The 18,469-nt window shown below is 39.8% G+C and overlaps 1 protein-coding gene across 4 annotated transcripts in view; it reads right to left on the minus strand.

Annotated features, from left to right (window-relative positions):
* Positions 1-887: 887 nt before the first annotated feature.
* The window catches only part of EFL1 (elongation factor like GTPase 1), a 130,619-nt gene continuing 113,037 nt past the window's right edge, over positions 888-18,469 (minus strand). For all 4 annotated transcript variants that reach the window (XR_013395351.1, XR_001446032.3, XM_028851229.2 and 1 more), the window contains 2 exons: positions 9,595-9,779; positions 888-1,216 (listed from right to left, as the gene is read on the minus strand). Coding sequence is in view for 2 of the 4 variants with exons in the window: in XM_028851229.2 (XP_028707062.2) it covers positions 1,028-1,216; positions 9,595-9,779 (374 nt within the window). In the remaining 2 variants the exon portion in view is untranslated. The remainder of the gene's footprint in view (positions 1,217-9,594; positions 9,780-18,469) is intronic.

An 18,469-nucleotide genomic window follows, 5' to 3' on the forward strand; every position in this document is an offset into this window, starting at 1 on the left:
GATTTAAAGATAAAATGTCTACAGCTAGTATTAAAAATGACCTAGTTTATTAAGAAAACTCATTAAAGTATTTCAAAAACAAAGTCTAGTCTGATAATTTTATGCTATGAAAAGGAATCCTTCTTTTAAGTGGCTATAAAAATTATGCAATATCAAAAAATATAAAATCTATTTTTGTCTGAACTGCATTTGTTCCTTATATGAAGATCATCCTGAAGGAGGCAACTGAAATTTAGAAAAAATATTTATAACAAAGCCATAACCTCATGCACATTAGCTAAGTAAGGCTAAAAGGAAATAGCAAATAAAATTATAGAAATTTACCTTTTTTTTTAAAAAAAAGAAAAAGGTATACGGATAACTCCCATTAATACTGATTTAAATAGGAATGATAAAATTTATGAGTGGGTGTAAAAGCAGAAGATTTACAGGCTAACTATTGAACATGATACTGTTTTGCTAGACAACACCATAAGATGGATGAGCTATAACAGTGACTTGGTTTAACTAAAAAGCAGCTGCTCTCTCAAGTATGTGGTCTCTCCAAACAATGTTAAATGCTGTGATTCACTGATTAAATATGAAATGTTTCCACTCTGAAATTCACACATGATGTTTATGTGGACGATGTACTCAGAATTATGACACTGTGATGACAGGCAGAGACAATGTGAGTCCCAGAGTGGCTGCTCAGTGCAGAGGAGACTGCCCACTGTGGGTCTGCACATCACCTCCCCACCACCAAGTGGGTAGCCCTGACCACACGTCTTACTGCTGGGGGTTATACACAGGGCAGTCATAAATCATCACTGCAATATTTATAACTTCTTGCCTTGAACCAGAACCAATTAAAAACACACTTGGAGAACATGTTCTCTAACATCCTCTTTAAAATATTTATATGGATCAACTTTATTGAAAGTGAATAAACAGAGATAATGTGGCAAAAAGAAATTTTCCCAATATTAAACCCTTGATGATACTTTTTAATTCACTATAAGGAAAAGAATCCACCAACAGTAGATAGTTACTTATTTTTGCTGAGTGTCCTCTGCTTTTCTGCATGCTCCACAATCTTTTCTTCCACATAGAGCCCCTTCCGCTTTCGTACCGCATTCATGTACTTCCGGGCCTGGTTCTCAGAGTCAGCCTTCTCCCCAAAGTGCAAGTACTCCTCCTCAGTAGTTGGCACCCAGAAGGGGTCACTGGGAATGATCTTGTAAAAGAAGATGACAGAATGTGCAAGGTTAGGCATTTTTAATTTCAAACCTTATTCACTGAGCTCCCCAATTCATATAGTCTTAGCTAATGAAAAAAAGTTAGGCAAAGAACAACTAAGCTTGCTAGGAATGGTAGTAAGTATGAAGAATTGGCCGGGTGTGGTGGCTTACACCTGTAGTCCTAGCACTTTGGGAGCCAAGGCAGGCGGATTGCCTGAGCTCAGAAGTTCGAGACCAGCCTGGGCAACAAGGTGAAACCCTGTCTCTACTAAAATAAAAAATAAAAAAAAAATTAGCTGAGTGGGGCGGCATGTGCCTATAGTACCAGCTACTTGGGAGGCTGTGGCAGGAGAATTGCTTGAACCCAGGAGGCGGAAGTTGCAGTGAGCCGAGATCGTGCCACTGCACTCCAGCCCGGGCGACAGAGTAAGGCTCCACCTTTAAAAAAAAAAAAAAAAAGCATGAAAAATCATGGGAGGTGTGAACAAATGGAAGTAGAGTCAATAAAACTTGTAACATACATTATTATTCTTTGCTCATAATTCCAGTTCATAACACTAAGGAAGAAAACTATTAATTTTTAATAATATAATTTTAAAAAGCTTTCATTTTTGCTAGGATATATCTGAGTCTTAATATCTTTGCCATCAATATTTTGCCTTTGTCTTCAACCTCAACAAAGATCAACACATGTAACTAAACTCTTACTATTATTACATATATTTTTTTATTGAAGAGAGAGAGTTCTGCTCTGTTGCTCAGGCTGGAGTGCAGTGGTGCAATCATAGCTCACCGTAGCCTCAATCTCCTGGGCTCAACTGATCCTCCTCCCTTGGTGTACCAAGCAGCTAGGATTACAGGTGCATGCCACCATGCCCAGTGAATTTTTAATTTTTTTTCTGGAGGTGGTGGGTGCATGACATTGTGAATGGAAAAAATGCAGCAAAATGTTTACTTTAAAATGTTCAATTTTGGGGGAGGCTGAGGCAGGCAGATCACCTGAGGTCAGGAGTTTGAGACCAGCCTGACCAACATGGAGAAACCCCATCTCTACTAAAAATACAAAAAATTAGCCAGGCTTGGTGCATGCCTGTAATCCCAGCTACTTGGGAGGCTGAGGCAGGAGAATCTCTTGAACCCAGCAGATGGAGGTTGCACTGCCTGGGCGACAAGAGTGAAACTCCGTCTCAAAAGAAAATAAAAAAAGTTCAATTTTAGGTTGTATTAATTTCACACCTCAGTATATTATTTTTAAAAAGACAGACTTAAAGAAATCTTCCTGAATACACAATATGGTACAGAGAGATGGAGATTAGAAGAAAAAAGTCTGAAAGGAAAATCAAGAGCCATCAAGTATGTACAGGGTATATCTAACAGGAGTTCTAAAACCAAAAAACAGAGAACAGGATGAGAGTCTTCAGATGGAAAAACCTCACTGAGTCTGGACCAAGATAATAAAATAATCTACCCCTTGTGACAGTGTTGAAATGCTGGAAATCTGTGGGCACCTGCATCTCCTGAGGCTTGATTCTGACCCACTAGACACTATAGAATGGGAGGTGTGAGCCACAACTGTGCTTCTTGCTCTTGAACAAAGGTTGGAAATAAAGCAGCTGCCTGTGTCCTGGTGCTGAGGCAGGTACAGAGAAAATCAGAGAGAAAAGCCAGATCATCTAGAGAAGAACATGAATCAGACCAACGAGACGCTTTGCATCAGCAACAGCAGTTGCTGGTACACAATGAAGTCCTTCAGAGTGCTAAGGAGCCTCAGTGTGAGCCTACACGTCTTTATCTAGTTAAATAAACCATTATCAGTGACCAAAAAAAGCCTCTGTTGGACAGACTTTAAAACATATCTCATGGACACTCAACAAAAGAACTAGAAATATCTTTTAGAAAAGAGTCCCTGAAGGAAAGGGCAGACAGTAAGAAGTGAGAACAGCCAGGGGGGCACAGAGGCATTATCAGCGCTAGAGTAACAATTCTGGTGGGTGACAACAAGTCTACAGAAGCAGTGTCTTGAAGGGAACCCCATTAGAGGTTGGGCAACAAGGGGCAGAGAAGGAGACAAGGTCCAGGAATTGGGTGGGGGCGTGGGTAGGTAGAGTGGCAGACAAGGGCGAATGGATGGAATTTAGATGAGAAACTGCAGTAAGAAGGAGGAGTGGGGAGGAAGCTCGGTCCTGTGGACCTGGCCATCTGAGGGAGTTCTTCTGGGTCAGAGGGTGTGTGCTATAATTTTGTGGGCACGGCAGTTCCAGAGACTCAATTCTAATTCACTAGCCACTGGGCCTAGGATAGCAAGGCTCATTCCAGACCATTCACCAGCAGACAATGTCACCATGATACCAGCCAGGCTGAGTCAGTGTGGCCTCAGGGCCTGGGCAGGAGGAAGGGAGGGAAGGTGGTTGCTACTCAAAACAGCCTGACTGGTCAAAAGCCACCCACCCAGGGTGAAGGTAGGTAGCTATGTAGGGGGAGCATGAGGGAGCCTGTGGTGATGAAACAATTCTGTATCTTGATTACATAAAACTACATATGTGATACATTTTTATAGCACTACAGATGCACAAACTCCCATGAATATACAGAGCAGAAGAAAGGGAGCCTGCATCTTTGATGGTGTCCCTGAGCCATGGTACCAGCCCTAGTTGCTTAAACAATTACTATTCTGGCATTATGGTTCTTGCAGCTGAAAACACTCATAATCTATCAACTGATACAGGGTTGTTGTGAAGACTGAAGAAGATATATGAAAGTCATATGGTAAGGCACCTGGCACATCCTAGATTTGTCTGGCTCCAAAGCCTGCCCTTTGCCATGTTTGCAGACTGCCATGAAGACTGAGTTTATCCAAACATAAATTGCACAATGGTACTAGCTAAGTCAAGTGCATATATTATAACTGGTGAGACCTGAACAAGCGCTATGGGTGTATCAATGTCAATGTACTATAAGGGATGTTAACATTGGGGAAGGAGGGGTGAATGGCGCATAGGATCTCCCTGAACATATTTTTTGGTAAAAACATATGTTTGGTAATATATTTTTTGGTAATTTTTTCCTATGAAAAAAAACTATTGTAATTTTTTTAACACATTTTTTTTTTTAAGACACCCGGCCACAAGTTATAATTCTCTTTTGTCTGAAGGTAAAATTCTCAACATTTGTAACAAACACAAACTATTTTCAGAATTGGTCATTCTGCTTTGCTGGTGGGAGGACAGGGTGAGAGGGGTGGGGTCTGTTCCTCATATGTGAGGAAACAGGCAGAGAGAATGCAATGAGTGAGAAGAACCAAGTGAATCTGTGTGGAATCAAACCCAGAGAGTGAGGAGTAGGGGGCTGGCACTTCACTGAATCCAGGAGCAGGCACTGAGGCCAGAGTGAACGTGGTGTGAGGGTTAACTGCACTGGCTCTGGAGCCAGGCAGTTTCCCTTCAACGCCAGTTCTCTACTCGCTTAGCTGTGCGATCTTGGGCAACTTATTTCCAATCATTTATACCTGAGTTCTCCTATTTGTAAGGATGGAATGTTAAAAGTCCCAATAACATATGACTATATGAAGACATCTTCACTACTCTTGCATCTGTGTGGAGAGCCTGAAGCACCTGCCTCAACATGCCCAGCAAACTCTGAGGACAGGGGAGATGGAGTAACACTCGAGAGCTTGAGGCTGGTTTTGAATTTCCTTAGTGGAGCAAAGACAAAGCTACCCTTTTATGGTTGTCCAGCTTGTGCTCTACAGAAAGGCCCCTCCAGGCCACAGAGAGGGGCTTGATATCAAAATGAAGAAAAAGGTGCTTTTTTTCCTTCTTTTTTTTCCCGCACTTCCTCACCCAGAATTCAGCGGCCTAGAGTGAGAATGTATTTTTGCAACTCAACAGCCTGAAGGGGATGCCATTTTCGAATCATAAAAAGGCACCCAAGTGCAAAGTGTTGCCCTAGGCATTAAGGAAAAAGAAAGCCTAGAAGGAAAAAGCTCTGGGTGCTCCATTTCAATTTTTTGCCCAGTTTTCACTATGATTACTGCTGGCAGGTGGAAAATACCATGTCCAAAATAAATTTGTTTGGTGGTATTGTAATCACTTCACCCGGTATGAACTTTAGCCTACCCCTCAGGGTAATCTCAGTAATAAGTGGCAAATCTTGAGGTTATGCTGACATATATGTACAACAGCACTGGTTGGTAATATTTTTTCTTTCTGTGTCTGTTATTAGCTCCTTTTCTTCCTTTTTCATAGAAGAGTAAAACATAGAAAGAGAAATTATGAGATTGCTGACTTCAAAGGTTTCCTCATGGAAAAATGCCTGTAATTTTATTTTCTCTATTTTTTGAAGCACTTTCTCTCAAAAGCTCTTGATTGTAAATTATATGGTGTGGTAGAATACAAATGAAAAGAAGTGCCTTGGAGTGAGAAGCCATATCTCAACAACTGTGTTATTTCTAAACCTAACTATGGGGGAAAAACCAAGACAGCCAAAAAATATCAGATCAATGACATTTAATTATAATGTAGTTTTTAAGATTTCAAAAATTTGAAGCTTTTGGGAACAGGACCATGACAGGTGGCAAGGACGTGGCAGAAGGATGGTACAAAACTGGGGCAAAACTTTTCTTGAGAATATTTTTCTCTCAAGTTATTAAAAGACTTATTTTTAATAACAAGATGTAGCTAAGCCAGAAAGTAATATTTTTTAAAAGTATTAAATGTGTAAGATCAATTTTAAGATTTTTTTTTTTTAAATTTCTGAAGGATAAAGGAGACGGACAACCATCAAGGCTTTCAGGTAACAAAAACTGCCTATTTGGTAAAATCTTGCTGTTTTTATACTAGTTGTTCCTAAATATCCGTTCTCTACCTTTCTTTGGTAATAGATACTTCAGGTAGGCTTATAGCCACCTAGATTCAGAAGGTGGAGGCATACTGTTCCTATAAGGAGCTAGACAGTAAATATCTTAGACTTTGCAGGCCGTATATTATTTCTATCACAGCTACTTTACTCTGCTTAAAAGCAGCCATAGAAAATACATACATGATTGGGTACAGCTGTATTCTAACAAATTTTATTTATCAAAACAGACAACAGGCCATAGACCTAAAGACTACATTTCCCAGCCTCCTTCTTGTGTGGGGCCTTGTTAGATGTGGTCAGATGACTGGTTTTGGGCATTGGGATGAGGGTGAAGTAATGTGTGCAAGATTCAGTTTGTGTCCTTAAAGGGAAGGAGTATATCTTACTCTTCCTCATCCCTATTCTTATTGGCTGGAATGCAGATGTGACGGGGGAGGTAGAACAGCCACTGTGGACAATCAATGGGAGCCAAGTGTTGAGAAAGGCAGCAAGCCAGAATGGGCCTGGGCTCCTACCACAGTGAGGCACATGTCAGCCCTAGCTGCCTCCCTAGATTCAAAAGAGAAATAATCTCTGCCTTATTTCAGCCACTATATTTTGGGATCCCTTTATTAGAGAAGTCTTACCTGCTTCCTAATATATCGGACAACTAAGAAATGAAGGGAATTTCATACATTTTTCTAAAAAAATATGCTTTATAAAAATTACTTTTGAGGATAAGACTGACTATAAAATGATGAGATTTTAAAACAAAAAAGAATCTACAAATTCAAATGGATCATTCTTCTAATAATGATGCCGTTACAACAGCTTTGAATGCCTATTCGGGATCTGCATTTACAGACAATCCCAGTGATTACTTAACCTATATCCTCTTTGTTCTGATCAAACATACTATAACCCAGTTTTATGCACAAGTGTTAATCAAGGCCATCTTCATGAGATGGACTTCTCATCTCTGAGATATTCAGAAGCACGACTTGTGAATTCTGAGGGCAGTTTGCAGCAATGGTAATGCCAATGAAGAAAGCATTCTTCCTCTCAAGGTCATTAGGTTGAAGTGGACTGAATCTCTCTGATTCTAAATATCATTTAGCTGTATTGCTCTGCAATCACACATCTGGTCACTAAAACCTGTGGTAGAGGATGTTGTAATGATGTTTTCATTAGAGCCATCAGTAATATATTTACACTACAGACATAGTTCCTATTTTTCAGGCACTGCCTTTTAAAACCCATCCCTTATATTTCTCACTTGGTTTGTGTTCTTATATAAAAGCTGAATGCCGAAAACCAAAACCAAAACCAAAACCAAAACTAAAAAGTTAGAATTTTTGATAAATGAGAAATTACTACCCACAAGCACACGAATTAATAAACAAATGTTTATCCCAGCACTTTGGGAGGCCGAGGTGGGTGGATCATGAGGTCAGGAGATCGAGACCATCCTGGCTAACACGGTGAAACCTCATCTCTACTAAAAAATACAAAAAAATTAGCCGGGCATGGTGGCAGGTGCCTGTAGTCCCAGCTACTCGGGAGGCTGAGGCAGGAGAATGGCGTAAACCCAGGAGGCGGAGCTTGCAGTGAGCCGAGATCTGGCCACTGCACTCCAGCCTGGGCGACAGAGCGAGACTCCGCCTCAAAAAAAAAAAAAAAAACAAAAAAAAAAAACACACAAATGTTTGGTGGGTACTGTTTTCTACATAATGAAATTCAGCAATATCTCATCAGATATGATAAGCCAGCAATGCCATCAAAACACCATTAAGTTTTCAGACAAACATGCAAAAGTCAAGAAAAGATTCATAGTAAATTACTGTTAAAACCTAGAGTTTGTACTGACCAAAACAATGTAACCTAAATCACAGTATTAACCTTGGTTCTGCCAAACATTAAGAATGTGACTTTTTTTTTTTTTTTTAAAGAGGAAAAGCAGACACAATGGAGTGCTCCGGACTAGCAACTTCACTTGCATCAATTTAGATGATATGAACTTGCTGAATTAAAATCAAATTTGCCCTGTCCAAAGGCAATTTTTCTAAAGTGCCACCCTTCTTTACTTCACTGAATCACTTGATTATAAATTTCGTTTTAAAAAGAAAGTTCTCCCTCAATTATTCTCATTTTCCATTCTCTTCTAAACTTAAACTCTTCTTAAAGTGTTCTGGAAAAACGGACCCATCAGGCTAAAGAAAGTGAGAAAGATAACAGCTTAGCATTGAAGCTAAATCATGAGTTTTGCTGAAATAGAGTTTAAGAAAAAAAACCACGGATTATCTGTGTGAAGCCCCGTGCAATGAATGCCACACTGCTGAGAGCAAGCCAAAAGGAATGTGGTATAGACTCAGAGAATGATCCACAAGGAAATAATCTTCGCATCAGCAAGGGCTGGTCAGCCACAATGTCAGGCACTAGGTTAGATATTTGACCTAGGGCTGAGGAAAACTCAGGGAGGGTCCATGATTTGTCCAAATAAGTAGAAGAATATTTGAAACCAGGACTTTCTGACTCCAAAGTCAACGCTACTTCCATTACCTTACAAGCCTCCATGGTAAAAGGGGATAATGTGAAGTCATTTCAATTCTCTGTAAACAACAACAAAAACTGCTTTCTTAAAACAATCTTTCTACTTACATCCTTGAGTTTACAATTTGATTCCTGACCTTAGGCTTTTTCTTGAAAAGTAAATTGTTTTTTGCACATGCCCTGCAGTTTGCTTTTACCAGCCTTTTCTCATGCGGCACTTTCTAATTGAATGTCCTTCTTCTTAGCCAGTTAACGTCTACTTTATGGATATGTTCAGGATGGCTGGTCTGACCTTACCTTTACCTCTTGTTATTATTTTTTCTCTAACTTACAACAGTGTGTTCACAATCTTTCCTTTTCTCCCCAGCAATGTGGATCTGTTAAGTTTTCCTTTCTGATTACAGGTAAGGTTTGCCTTTTCATCTACCTTTACCTACACTGACAATGAAGGGTTCTGAGTAGCCATTTCATTCCATTCTCATTCCACAACACCTGAAAGCCATGGAAACCTTGAATCTCCATAATGGGGACTGAAGAATACACAATACATAATAATTTAAAGCTACCCCTTGCAAGAAGTGTAACTATTCCCCTCTAAATGCTGGAAATATTTTTTTTTCCCTAGAAGAAAATATTCTTAAAATTTCACATTCAAAAGGCCTGTGATTTTCTTCTAAAAATCTAAAATATATATTTGGATAAAAAAGGATTAAATTTTCAGCATCTTAAATTTTATATTGAATAAAAAGAAGAAATGAGAGTGAGTGTGTGTGTGTATATATGTGTGTGTGTGTTTATTAAAAACCACAGATGATCTCAGGCTCATTCAATCTGGATGAAAAACGCATTTGCTTTCTCCTGTCCATTTGACTGAGCCATAGGAACGCCAAATGGCATGATCTGTGTTGTTTGCTACTCTTGGCCTTTTCCGTAGGGAATGGATCCATAGATGAGAAGGAAAGGAATGAATGGGAACTTGGATTTTTACCTCCCAATGGCTGAATACCAGTTGCGGGCTGGCCAGGCCACTTGTCCTCTTCCTGATTTCATCAGCAAAACCAAAGCTTTCAGCAACAGGCAGCACAGCCTTGATGATGAACATGTCTGTTCCTTCTTTCATTTCTTCTTGAAGTACTCGACCTTCTCTCTTTGACAAGACAGCATAGACTCGACCTGTAAAACCATAAATATTTTTAAATCATGGATCAGTCATATGGCTTGAGCCACACCAAGACATGATTACCCATATACTCTGTAACAATCCACTAATGATTAAATTCGTTCTCAATAATTTTGGTTTACAAAAGTAACGAACACTTTTTAAGTGTTTATTTAAAAAGCATGAGATTTTTAGAAAAATTAGAAACAAAAAATAACAAAAATTAAATCACCCCAAACTGCACTGCTGCTCATAGACAAACTCCACAAAACAGCATGAGAAGAGGGAGATTTGTAAAAGGACCTTTCAATGTGGTTTCACCTATGAGCTATCTTTGGGTCTGAAATCCAATGATATGAGTGTGACTGGGCTTTGTTAAAGTTTATTAAATATTAAAATATTTTAATAATTATAAGACCTTATTGATATGCCAATGATAATTAAGATGGCATAGGCTATTTGGGCTTAGTAGGGAAGCAACTGGCATTTTTATACCAAAAATTAAAACCACACACATAAATATTTGCTCATAGTTTTCTTAAACTGGTAATATTTAAGTGGCACGAGTATTAAGTGTTTTATTCCCCTGAAAACTGATAGAATTCCACTAGCAAATTCTCTTGGATGACTCTTTTAATTCGTCTTTAGGCACAATTCTGCCTCATACTGAGGAGGGAAACATCTTCCCCTCTGACTGGTGTTCTGTATGAGTGTCTCTGGGAATGCAATATATTCTTTCAACTAGTAAGGAGAAGAGACCCTGCAAAGAATAGAGATACATTGAAAATCAAAGACAATCATGTAAGTAGCAGATACTCTCACTAAAGCCTCCTCTTTCACCTGCTGCCTAAAAAATAATTTTAGTTACATAAGTGATCTATTGCATATATTATCCTTAAACATTTACAACACTGCTGTTAAGCAGAGCTAAAGTATCCTTTGACCACCATTGAGTCCTGGACCCTACTCTCCTAACTGCCAAGGTGATGAGTCTGGAGTGTCCACGACCCACTCACCTTTATTTATTTATTTTTTAAACTAGAAACTGAGGAACAAAGCCAAACTGTCTGACTCCCAAACTTTTCTCTCTGATTCAGATTTCCCCCTAGTGGCGGTTATTAGGAAGGGTAATAGGAAACAAATGGCAGAAAATCTATTGTGTCACAAGGCCTCAAGGAAAAAAAAAACTAAACTAAAATCTCTGATGAGCCTTCACCATGTTGAGGTTTAGCTTAAAAACAAACAACTTAACACTCCATTCGTAATGAAAGGCACCCCCTTTCCTCTTGTCTACTTCCCCAGCTAGCTACTACATTTTCTCCTTCCTTGCTTCCTCACATCTCTTAAACAGGTAGCTTCTCATTTCTTCACTATGTGCTCTTTCTTTAACGTCTAGGCTCTCCTGTGCTCCAGGAAACTGCTTCCTTGAAATTTCACAATAATTTTCATATTCCTAACCTAAATGCTTTTTTTTCTCAATTTTCATTCTCTGTGATTTCTCTGTAGGAGGTACTAATCAGAAGCCACTGATTAGTATCTCCTCTGTCAACTGTCTCCAATCTTAGTATTATTCTCCTTACACTCCTGCCCTTCTGACCATCATTCTCTTTATTTCAGTATCCTGAACTTCTTCTTATGGATATTCTTTGAAGCTTCATACTCTTTGAACAAACTCTCTACTCAGCAAGCCAACTAATTTATAATTTGTGTGGTTTAAACTAATTTTATGCCTGGGACTCCTAAGACCATCTTATCTAAGCCAGGCCTCTCCTTGGATCTACAATACTACTTTACAATGGATGCCAGGGCATCTCTGCTGTGAGAGCCAACTTCCTTTTAAAATTAACACATCTAAGAATATATTATCCACTTCAAAAGGCAACTCCACTCTCCCCATTCTAACTATTCCCCCGTCATTCATACCAGAAACCTCATAGTTACAGAATCACACAACAGTGGGATAGAAGGAAACTTGAGGGTTAAGAAGTTCTACCAAAGTAGCTGTTTAAGCTCTCCTTGTACACTCTAAAACTCACTTCCTCCCAGGGCAGCCCATTCCATCTTTGGATAACCGTAACAGCTAGAGAATTCTTGAGTCCCAAATATGTTCCCCTGAAGTTTCTGACCATCAGTCCTAGTTTTTATCACATGTGACAAGTTTAATCCCTCTCCCACAAATTACCCTGTAAGCTACCCAAAGACAGCTATCTTGTCTTCACTTTTCCAGGCCAATCTTGCAGTGACTAGACCTGTATTTCCTGTTTTATCGTGGCCTACTTGAACTACTTGAACTACTATGATTTATTTACATCCCTCTTGGTATTTGGTACCTGGAAATGAAAACAATACTTCAAGTACAGTCTGAAAAGCTCCCAAAACAGCAGAATAATTATTATTTTCATTAGTGATCCCTTTTAGTTATATATTATTTGAGATATATAGAAAAAAAATCTTACCATAACACCTAACATGTGTGAACTAGTAATCTTTACTCCCCTATCTCATTTGAAGAAATGTTTTAACAGTCAGGAGCAGTGGCTCACACCTGTAATCCCAGCACTCTGGGAGGTTGAGGTGGGAGGATCACTTGAGGTCAGGAGTTCAAGACTAGCCTGGCCAATATGGTCTCCATATCGCCACTAAAACTACAAAAATTAGTTCAAAAGGCAACTCCACTCTCCCCATTCCAACTATTTCTCAACTACTGAGCACGGTGGTGCATGCCTGTAATCCCCGCTACTCCAGAGCCTGAGGCAGGAGAATCGCTTGGAGGAGAACTTGGGAGGTGGAGATTGCAGTGAGCTGAGATCGTGCCATCGCACTCCAACCTGGGAAACAGAGCGAAACTTGGTCTCCAAAAAAAAAAAAAGGAAGTTTGAAGGTAGTCTGCGGAAGTCAATACACAACAATAAAACAACAGGGGTAAAAAAGAATGAGGAAAGTGGGGCCAACAGACCATGAATAAAGGACCAGTGGGGACAAGCTGCCTGACTGCTGCTGCATGGGTCATGCCAGCAGGCTTAGATCAATAATTGTAATTGAAACTGAATGTAGTTAACATGTAATTTTGATCCATTCAATTTTAATTCCATGAAAACTATATCTTGATACTGGGGCACACTGGAAAATACTATAATAAAACCTTCCAAATACACTTGGCTCTCATGATAGGTGTGTCCAACGCTTAGGATGCATTCAAAGACCCTAAATGTGCCACTGTTATCACTAAGAAATTAACATAGCCATATCAATAAGAATTTCTGATCATGTGGCCCTTGACTGCAAATACTTTCAGACCCTTTCCATTGGATATTTGTTCCATCATGATCACTCGTTAGTTCAGTCACTTAAATAAAGATCAGAGTTGGTTGAGTACAGCGGTTCATCACTGTAATACTAGCACTTTGGGAGGCAGAGGCGGGAGGTACAGTTGAGACCAGGAGTTTGAGACCTGCCTAGGTAACAAAACAAGACCCTGTCCCTACAAAAAATTTAAAAATTAGCCAGGTGTAGTGGTGTGCATCTGTACTAAGGCACTAAGTAGCTAGTACCTTAGTAGCTATGGGACTAAGGCAGGAGAATCATCTGAGCCCAGGAGTTGGAGGCTGCAGTGGGCTATGATTGTGCCACTGTACTCCAGCCTGGGTGACGAGGCAGGACCCCATGGGAGGGAGGGATGGAGGCAGGAAGGAAGCGAAAGAGGGAGGTAGCAGAGTACCCTACTATATGAAAGGAACCAGGGAAGAGGAATTCATCAAGGAAAAAAACAGCAACAAAAAGCTTAATCAATTGAAACAGTTCTGATCAGGGCTCAACTATTAATGACTACACTATAAATATCTCAGCCTGTATTCAAGGCAGTAACCCACCCCTTCAGCTTCTCTAACTGCCAGACCCTAGAGTACACAGGGTACAGCCTCTGTGCTCCAAGCCAAGGTATATCACTCACTGTCCACAGTACACATTTGAGGTTTTGCCAACTCTGAGCTCATAGTTTCTTCAACCTAGAATACTCTTAGTCCAATGCTATATTCAAATCCTTTTCATCATTCAAGGCCCATTCAAAAATAACTAGTTCCATGAAGTCTTCTCTGATACCCAAGCTCAAAAAAATCTCTTTACCATTTGGGAACATTCTTCTTGTATGGCTTTATGGATTCTCATATATACATTTTCTTCTTCCATAATATTAAGATTAACCTGTAGATTGTATAATCTTGAAAGCTGGAAGTTTGGCAATTAAAGGTATGTTGTTTTTTTCAGAATTTAGGAAAGGGAGTAGCTGTTCACAGTAATGTTTTCTTTAACAGTAAACAATCAGAAAACAATGCAAATTTCCAATTTCAGAATGATAGTTAAGTAAACTATATCACATCCAATTGATAAGATCACATGCAGAGGTTAAAATGAAAATTACAAATTCTAAGTAGCCAAATGAAAGCATGCCTATAAAATAAATAAACCTAAAAAGCAAAATATTAAATCATTTCTATCATAAGGTTACAGATATGCAAAATGTACTATTACGGACAAGCGCTGTAAAAGGAAATGGGAAATAAAGTTGGATTCCAAGAAAAAAGAGCTTTCTTTCACCTCGTGATTTGTTATTGTTGGTAACACTTCTGCAATAACTTTAATTAAAAACACACACACAAATAAATTGGTAGGTACTTATTCTTATACACCAGGTCACACTAACCTCTTCCTTTTGTCACAGAGCTATGACTTCTGAATCAGACCAACATGGTTGACAGGATACAGATGGGCTTCAATCAAATAGGAGATAAAGCATGCTCAGACACAGTGGGGAATGTAGGCCGGTTGCTACTACATAGATAGATCAGCTACAAGTTTATAGATAATTGATGTTAACAGGTCAAACCCACTCTGGAAAGTGGTCCTTAGTGAGTCTGCTAGCAACTCTGTGTTCTATTATAATCAGTGACTTAAAAAAGAAGGCACAATGATCAAATCCAAAGTGGACATGAAGTTGGCAGGTAACAAATACTGTGACACAGTCAAGATAACTGGGCAAGGACCCCAATTTTTTTATTTTTTAGACAGAGGGTCTTGCTATGTTCCCCTGGCTAGATTTGAATTCCTGGGCTCAAGCGATCTCCTGCCTCGGCCGTGCAGCTGGGACTATAGGCATACACTAGCAATGCCTGGCTAGGACCCGAAATGGAAATTGTGTTAAACCAATCAAGTGTCCAGGATTTGACAGGTCAAGCTGCTGGAGACCAGCCTGGGCAACATCGTGAGACTCCATCTCCACAAACATTAAAAAGTTAGCAGGGCATGGTGGAATGCCTGTGGTTCCTGGAGGCTGAGGTGGGAGGAGCGCTTTGAGCCTGGGAGGTTGAGGCTGCGGCAGTGACCCATGTTTGTGCCACTGTTCTTTCTAGCCTGGGTGACAGAGTGAGCCCCTGTCTCCAAAACAAAACAAAACAAAACAAAAAAAAAGGAAGGTCATGCTGAACAGCAGTTCCTATAAAACCAACTAGAAATGAGTTTACTTTAGGCTTAATAGTAGTCTTCAATGTGCTATGGTATAAAGAAAGTCAACTTAATACTAAGTTGCTGAATCAAAATTATTCCATCAATCAAGGCCCATTTCCAGAGACCTACTGTTTCAAATTTTGCTAATCCCAATTTCTCTTAAAGCTTCCCTAGAAAACCATGTTTGTGCACTAAATTCAACTGTATTTTACTTTCCAATTATTTTATATAATTAAGATTTGTCACCTTATCTCTCAAAGCAGGAATCATGTTTAACACAGTATTGGCACATGCAGCTCATTAAATCTTTGTTGAATTGAATTACAAAATGCTGAGGAAATGTAAAAAGAGCCCTAAGTATAGAATAAGAAAAGGTTTAAAGGCCAGGCGGGTGGCTCATGCCTATAATCCCAGCACTTTGGGAAGCCGAGGAAGGAGGATCATGAGGTCAGGAGACGGAGACCATCCTGGCCAACATGGTGAAACCTTGTCTCTACCAAAAATACAAAAATTAGCTGGGTGTGGTGGTGTGCATCTGTTGTCCCAGCTACTCCGGAGGTTAAGGCAGGAGAATCGCTTGAAGCCGGGAGGCAGAGGCTGCGGTGAGCCGGGATTGCGCCACTGTACTCCAGCTGGGTGACAAGAGTGAGACCCCATCTCAAAAAAGGTGGGGCGGGGGGGGGGAAGGAAACAGCGAGGCCGGGCACAGTGGCTCACGCCTGTAATATCAGCACTTTGGGAGGCTGAGGCGGGTGGATCACTTGAAGTCAGGAGTTTGAGACCAGCCTGACCAATACGGAGAAACGCCATCTCTACTAAAAATATAAAATTAGCCAGGCGTGCTGGCACATGCCTGTAATCCCAGCTACTAGGGAGGGTGAGGCAGGAGAATAGCTTGAACCCGTAAGGTGGAGGTTGCGGTAAGCCGAGATCACACCGTTACACTCCAGCCTGGGCAACAAGAGCGAAACTCTGTCTCACAAAAAAAAAAAAAAAAAAAAAAAGTGAACAGTGACACTTATTAAGAATGTTTCTGATAAATTAAAGTACATGTGTTCCAACAATATTGGCATTTATTCCTATGTGTAAAAATAAAAGATTAAAAATATCTCATATATTCCATAAATATACCTACTACATACCCATAAAAATTAAAATTATTCAAAAATAAAAATTTAATAAAAGGAAGAACTACAATAATCATAGCTGTAATTAAAACTCTTAACTAGGCTGGGTATGGTGGCTCATGCCTGTAATCCCAGCACTTCAGGAGGCCAAGCTGGGTGGATCACCTGAGGTCAAGAGTTTGAGACCAGCCTGGTCAACATGGTAAAACCCCATCTCCACTAAAAATACAAAAAATTAGCCAGGCATGGTGGCGGGTGCCTGTAATCCCAGCTACTTGGGAGGCTGAGCCAGGAGAATTGCTTGAACCCCAGTGGGGTGGAGGTTGCAGTGAGCCGAGATCGTGCCATTGCTCTCCAGCCTGGGCAACAAGAGTGAAACTACATCTCAAAAAAAAAACAAAAAAACCCAAAAAACTCTTAACTAGTACTGTCTAACAAAAAGAAGTATTTTAAAAATGTGAGGTTATTACCAAAGATTTTAAAAAAAATGAAGAGCAAAAAAAAAAAAAGATTAACAGATTAGAAGGAAAAAATACAAAAAGAATTCAATGACAAGCAGGTAAAAGCTCAGCAATAATCAAGTTAATTACAGGGAAATTTCGTGGGTAAAAAATGATAATAAACTGCATCTTTAGAAAAGTGGATTTTAGAAGTATAGAAGGGCATTTTCCTGAAATTATTTCCCCAGATAAAATGATTTTGAGATTATTTTCCTACAAAATGTCCCATTTTGACCATATGCAAGTCTATCCATTTATAGAAGGATTTCTTGTTTTAACAATCTATATAGAAAAAACTAAGTTTTAAAAAAAGACTAAGGAAATTCATTTTGCTAAATAAAAAAGACCTGAAATCAACTTGTGCCGATTCTTGGAGAATCAAAACAACAGTCAGCAAAGTCTAAAGTCTTCTCAGAAGATCTCTAAGTATCCAGACAGGAAGCAAAAGGCCTTAGGAACACAGAAGTTCTTTTCATTTCTTTCCAATTGAAGGTGTTGATTTAGAAAGAAAAAGGAAAACACAAGTGAACAGCTGACTGCATTGATAGACCCTGGACACTAGAAATTGGTTATCAATATAAAAGAGCCCCTCAAAAACAAAAAGAAAACAGGCCTCAGAGGAGATTCTCCAGTCTAAGCAAGAGGACTTCAAATCAATTTGAGAGAGAGGAAAAAAAAAAAAAAAAAAAAGCCAGACTGTCTCCAAATGTAAGGCAGTGGATGTGGTAGTTGGTTGGTCTCAGGGGCAAAGTATTAAGAAAGTTGACCAGTGATAATGGTACAGAGATTGCATACCAACCCACATACACACAGTTGCCACACAGAAGGTAAATAAATGGGGCTTCTTAGAGGGCAGTGAGGCCCAATACAGTGACATTTGTACCTGGGTGAGGCAAGTCAAAATGATCCTTTGCTCCAGAGAGAGAGGGTTAAAATACATATTTCTTCCTGGAAAGCGGCAGAACTGACTCTGATGGCCAGGTGGGGAGTGCCAGGATAAAAATATAAGGATAAGATGACAAATGATATTTTGAGGTATTATCCCAGGGTGGCCTGGTCACATGCTGTATCCAGGTGGTGATTTCCTAATAGAAATGAGAAAATGAACACAGAGTGGTGACTCAACAGGGGTGACTCAACACTCTGCTAGGAATTCAGTCTGATAAACACCAACAGCTGATTCTGGCTTCACGTGTTGTACTGAAAATTCATCTTCTCAGAAAACAAAGGACAAATGCCACTCCAAATGAATAATGTAGAAGAGATGGCAATCTGGGGAGAAAACAGGTGTTCCCATTATTTTGGGAGGAAATACATGTTCCCATTATCTTGAGAGAAAGGATAGGCACAGACCTATGCGGGCCCTGGACTTCAGAAAGGATCATTTTGGCTGGGTGTGGTGGCTCACGCCTGTAATCCCAGCACTTTGGGAGGCCGAGATGGGCAGATCACTTGAGGCTAGGAGTTCGAGACCAGCCTGGCCAAACAGCAAAACCCCATCTCTACTAAAAATACCAAAAAAAAAAAAAAAAAAAAATTAGCTGGGCGTGGTGGCGCACACCTGTAATCCCAGCTACT

The sequence above is a fragment of the Macaca mulatta genome, chromosome 7, assembly GCF_049350105.2.
Source record: "Macaca mulatta isolate MMU2019108-1 chromosome 7, T2T-MMU8v2.0, whole genome shotgun sequence".
NCBI classification, from domain to species: domain Eukaryota; kingdom Metazoa; phylum Chordata; class Mammalia; order Primates; family Cercopithecidae; genus Macaca; species Macaca mulatta.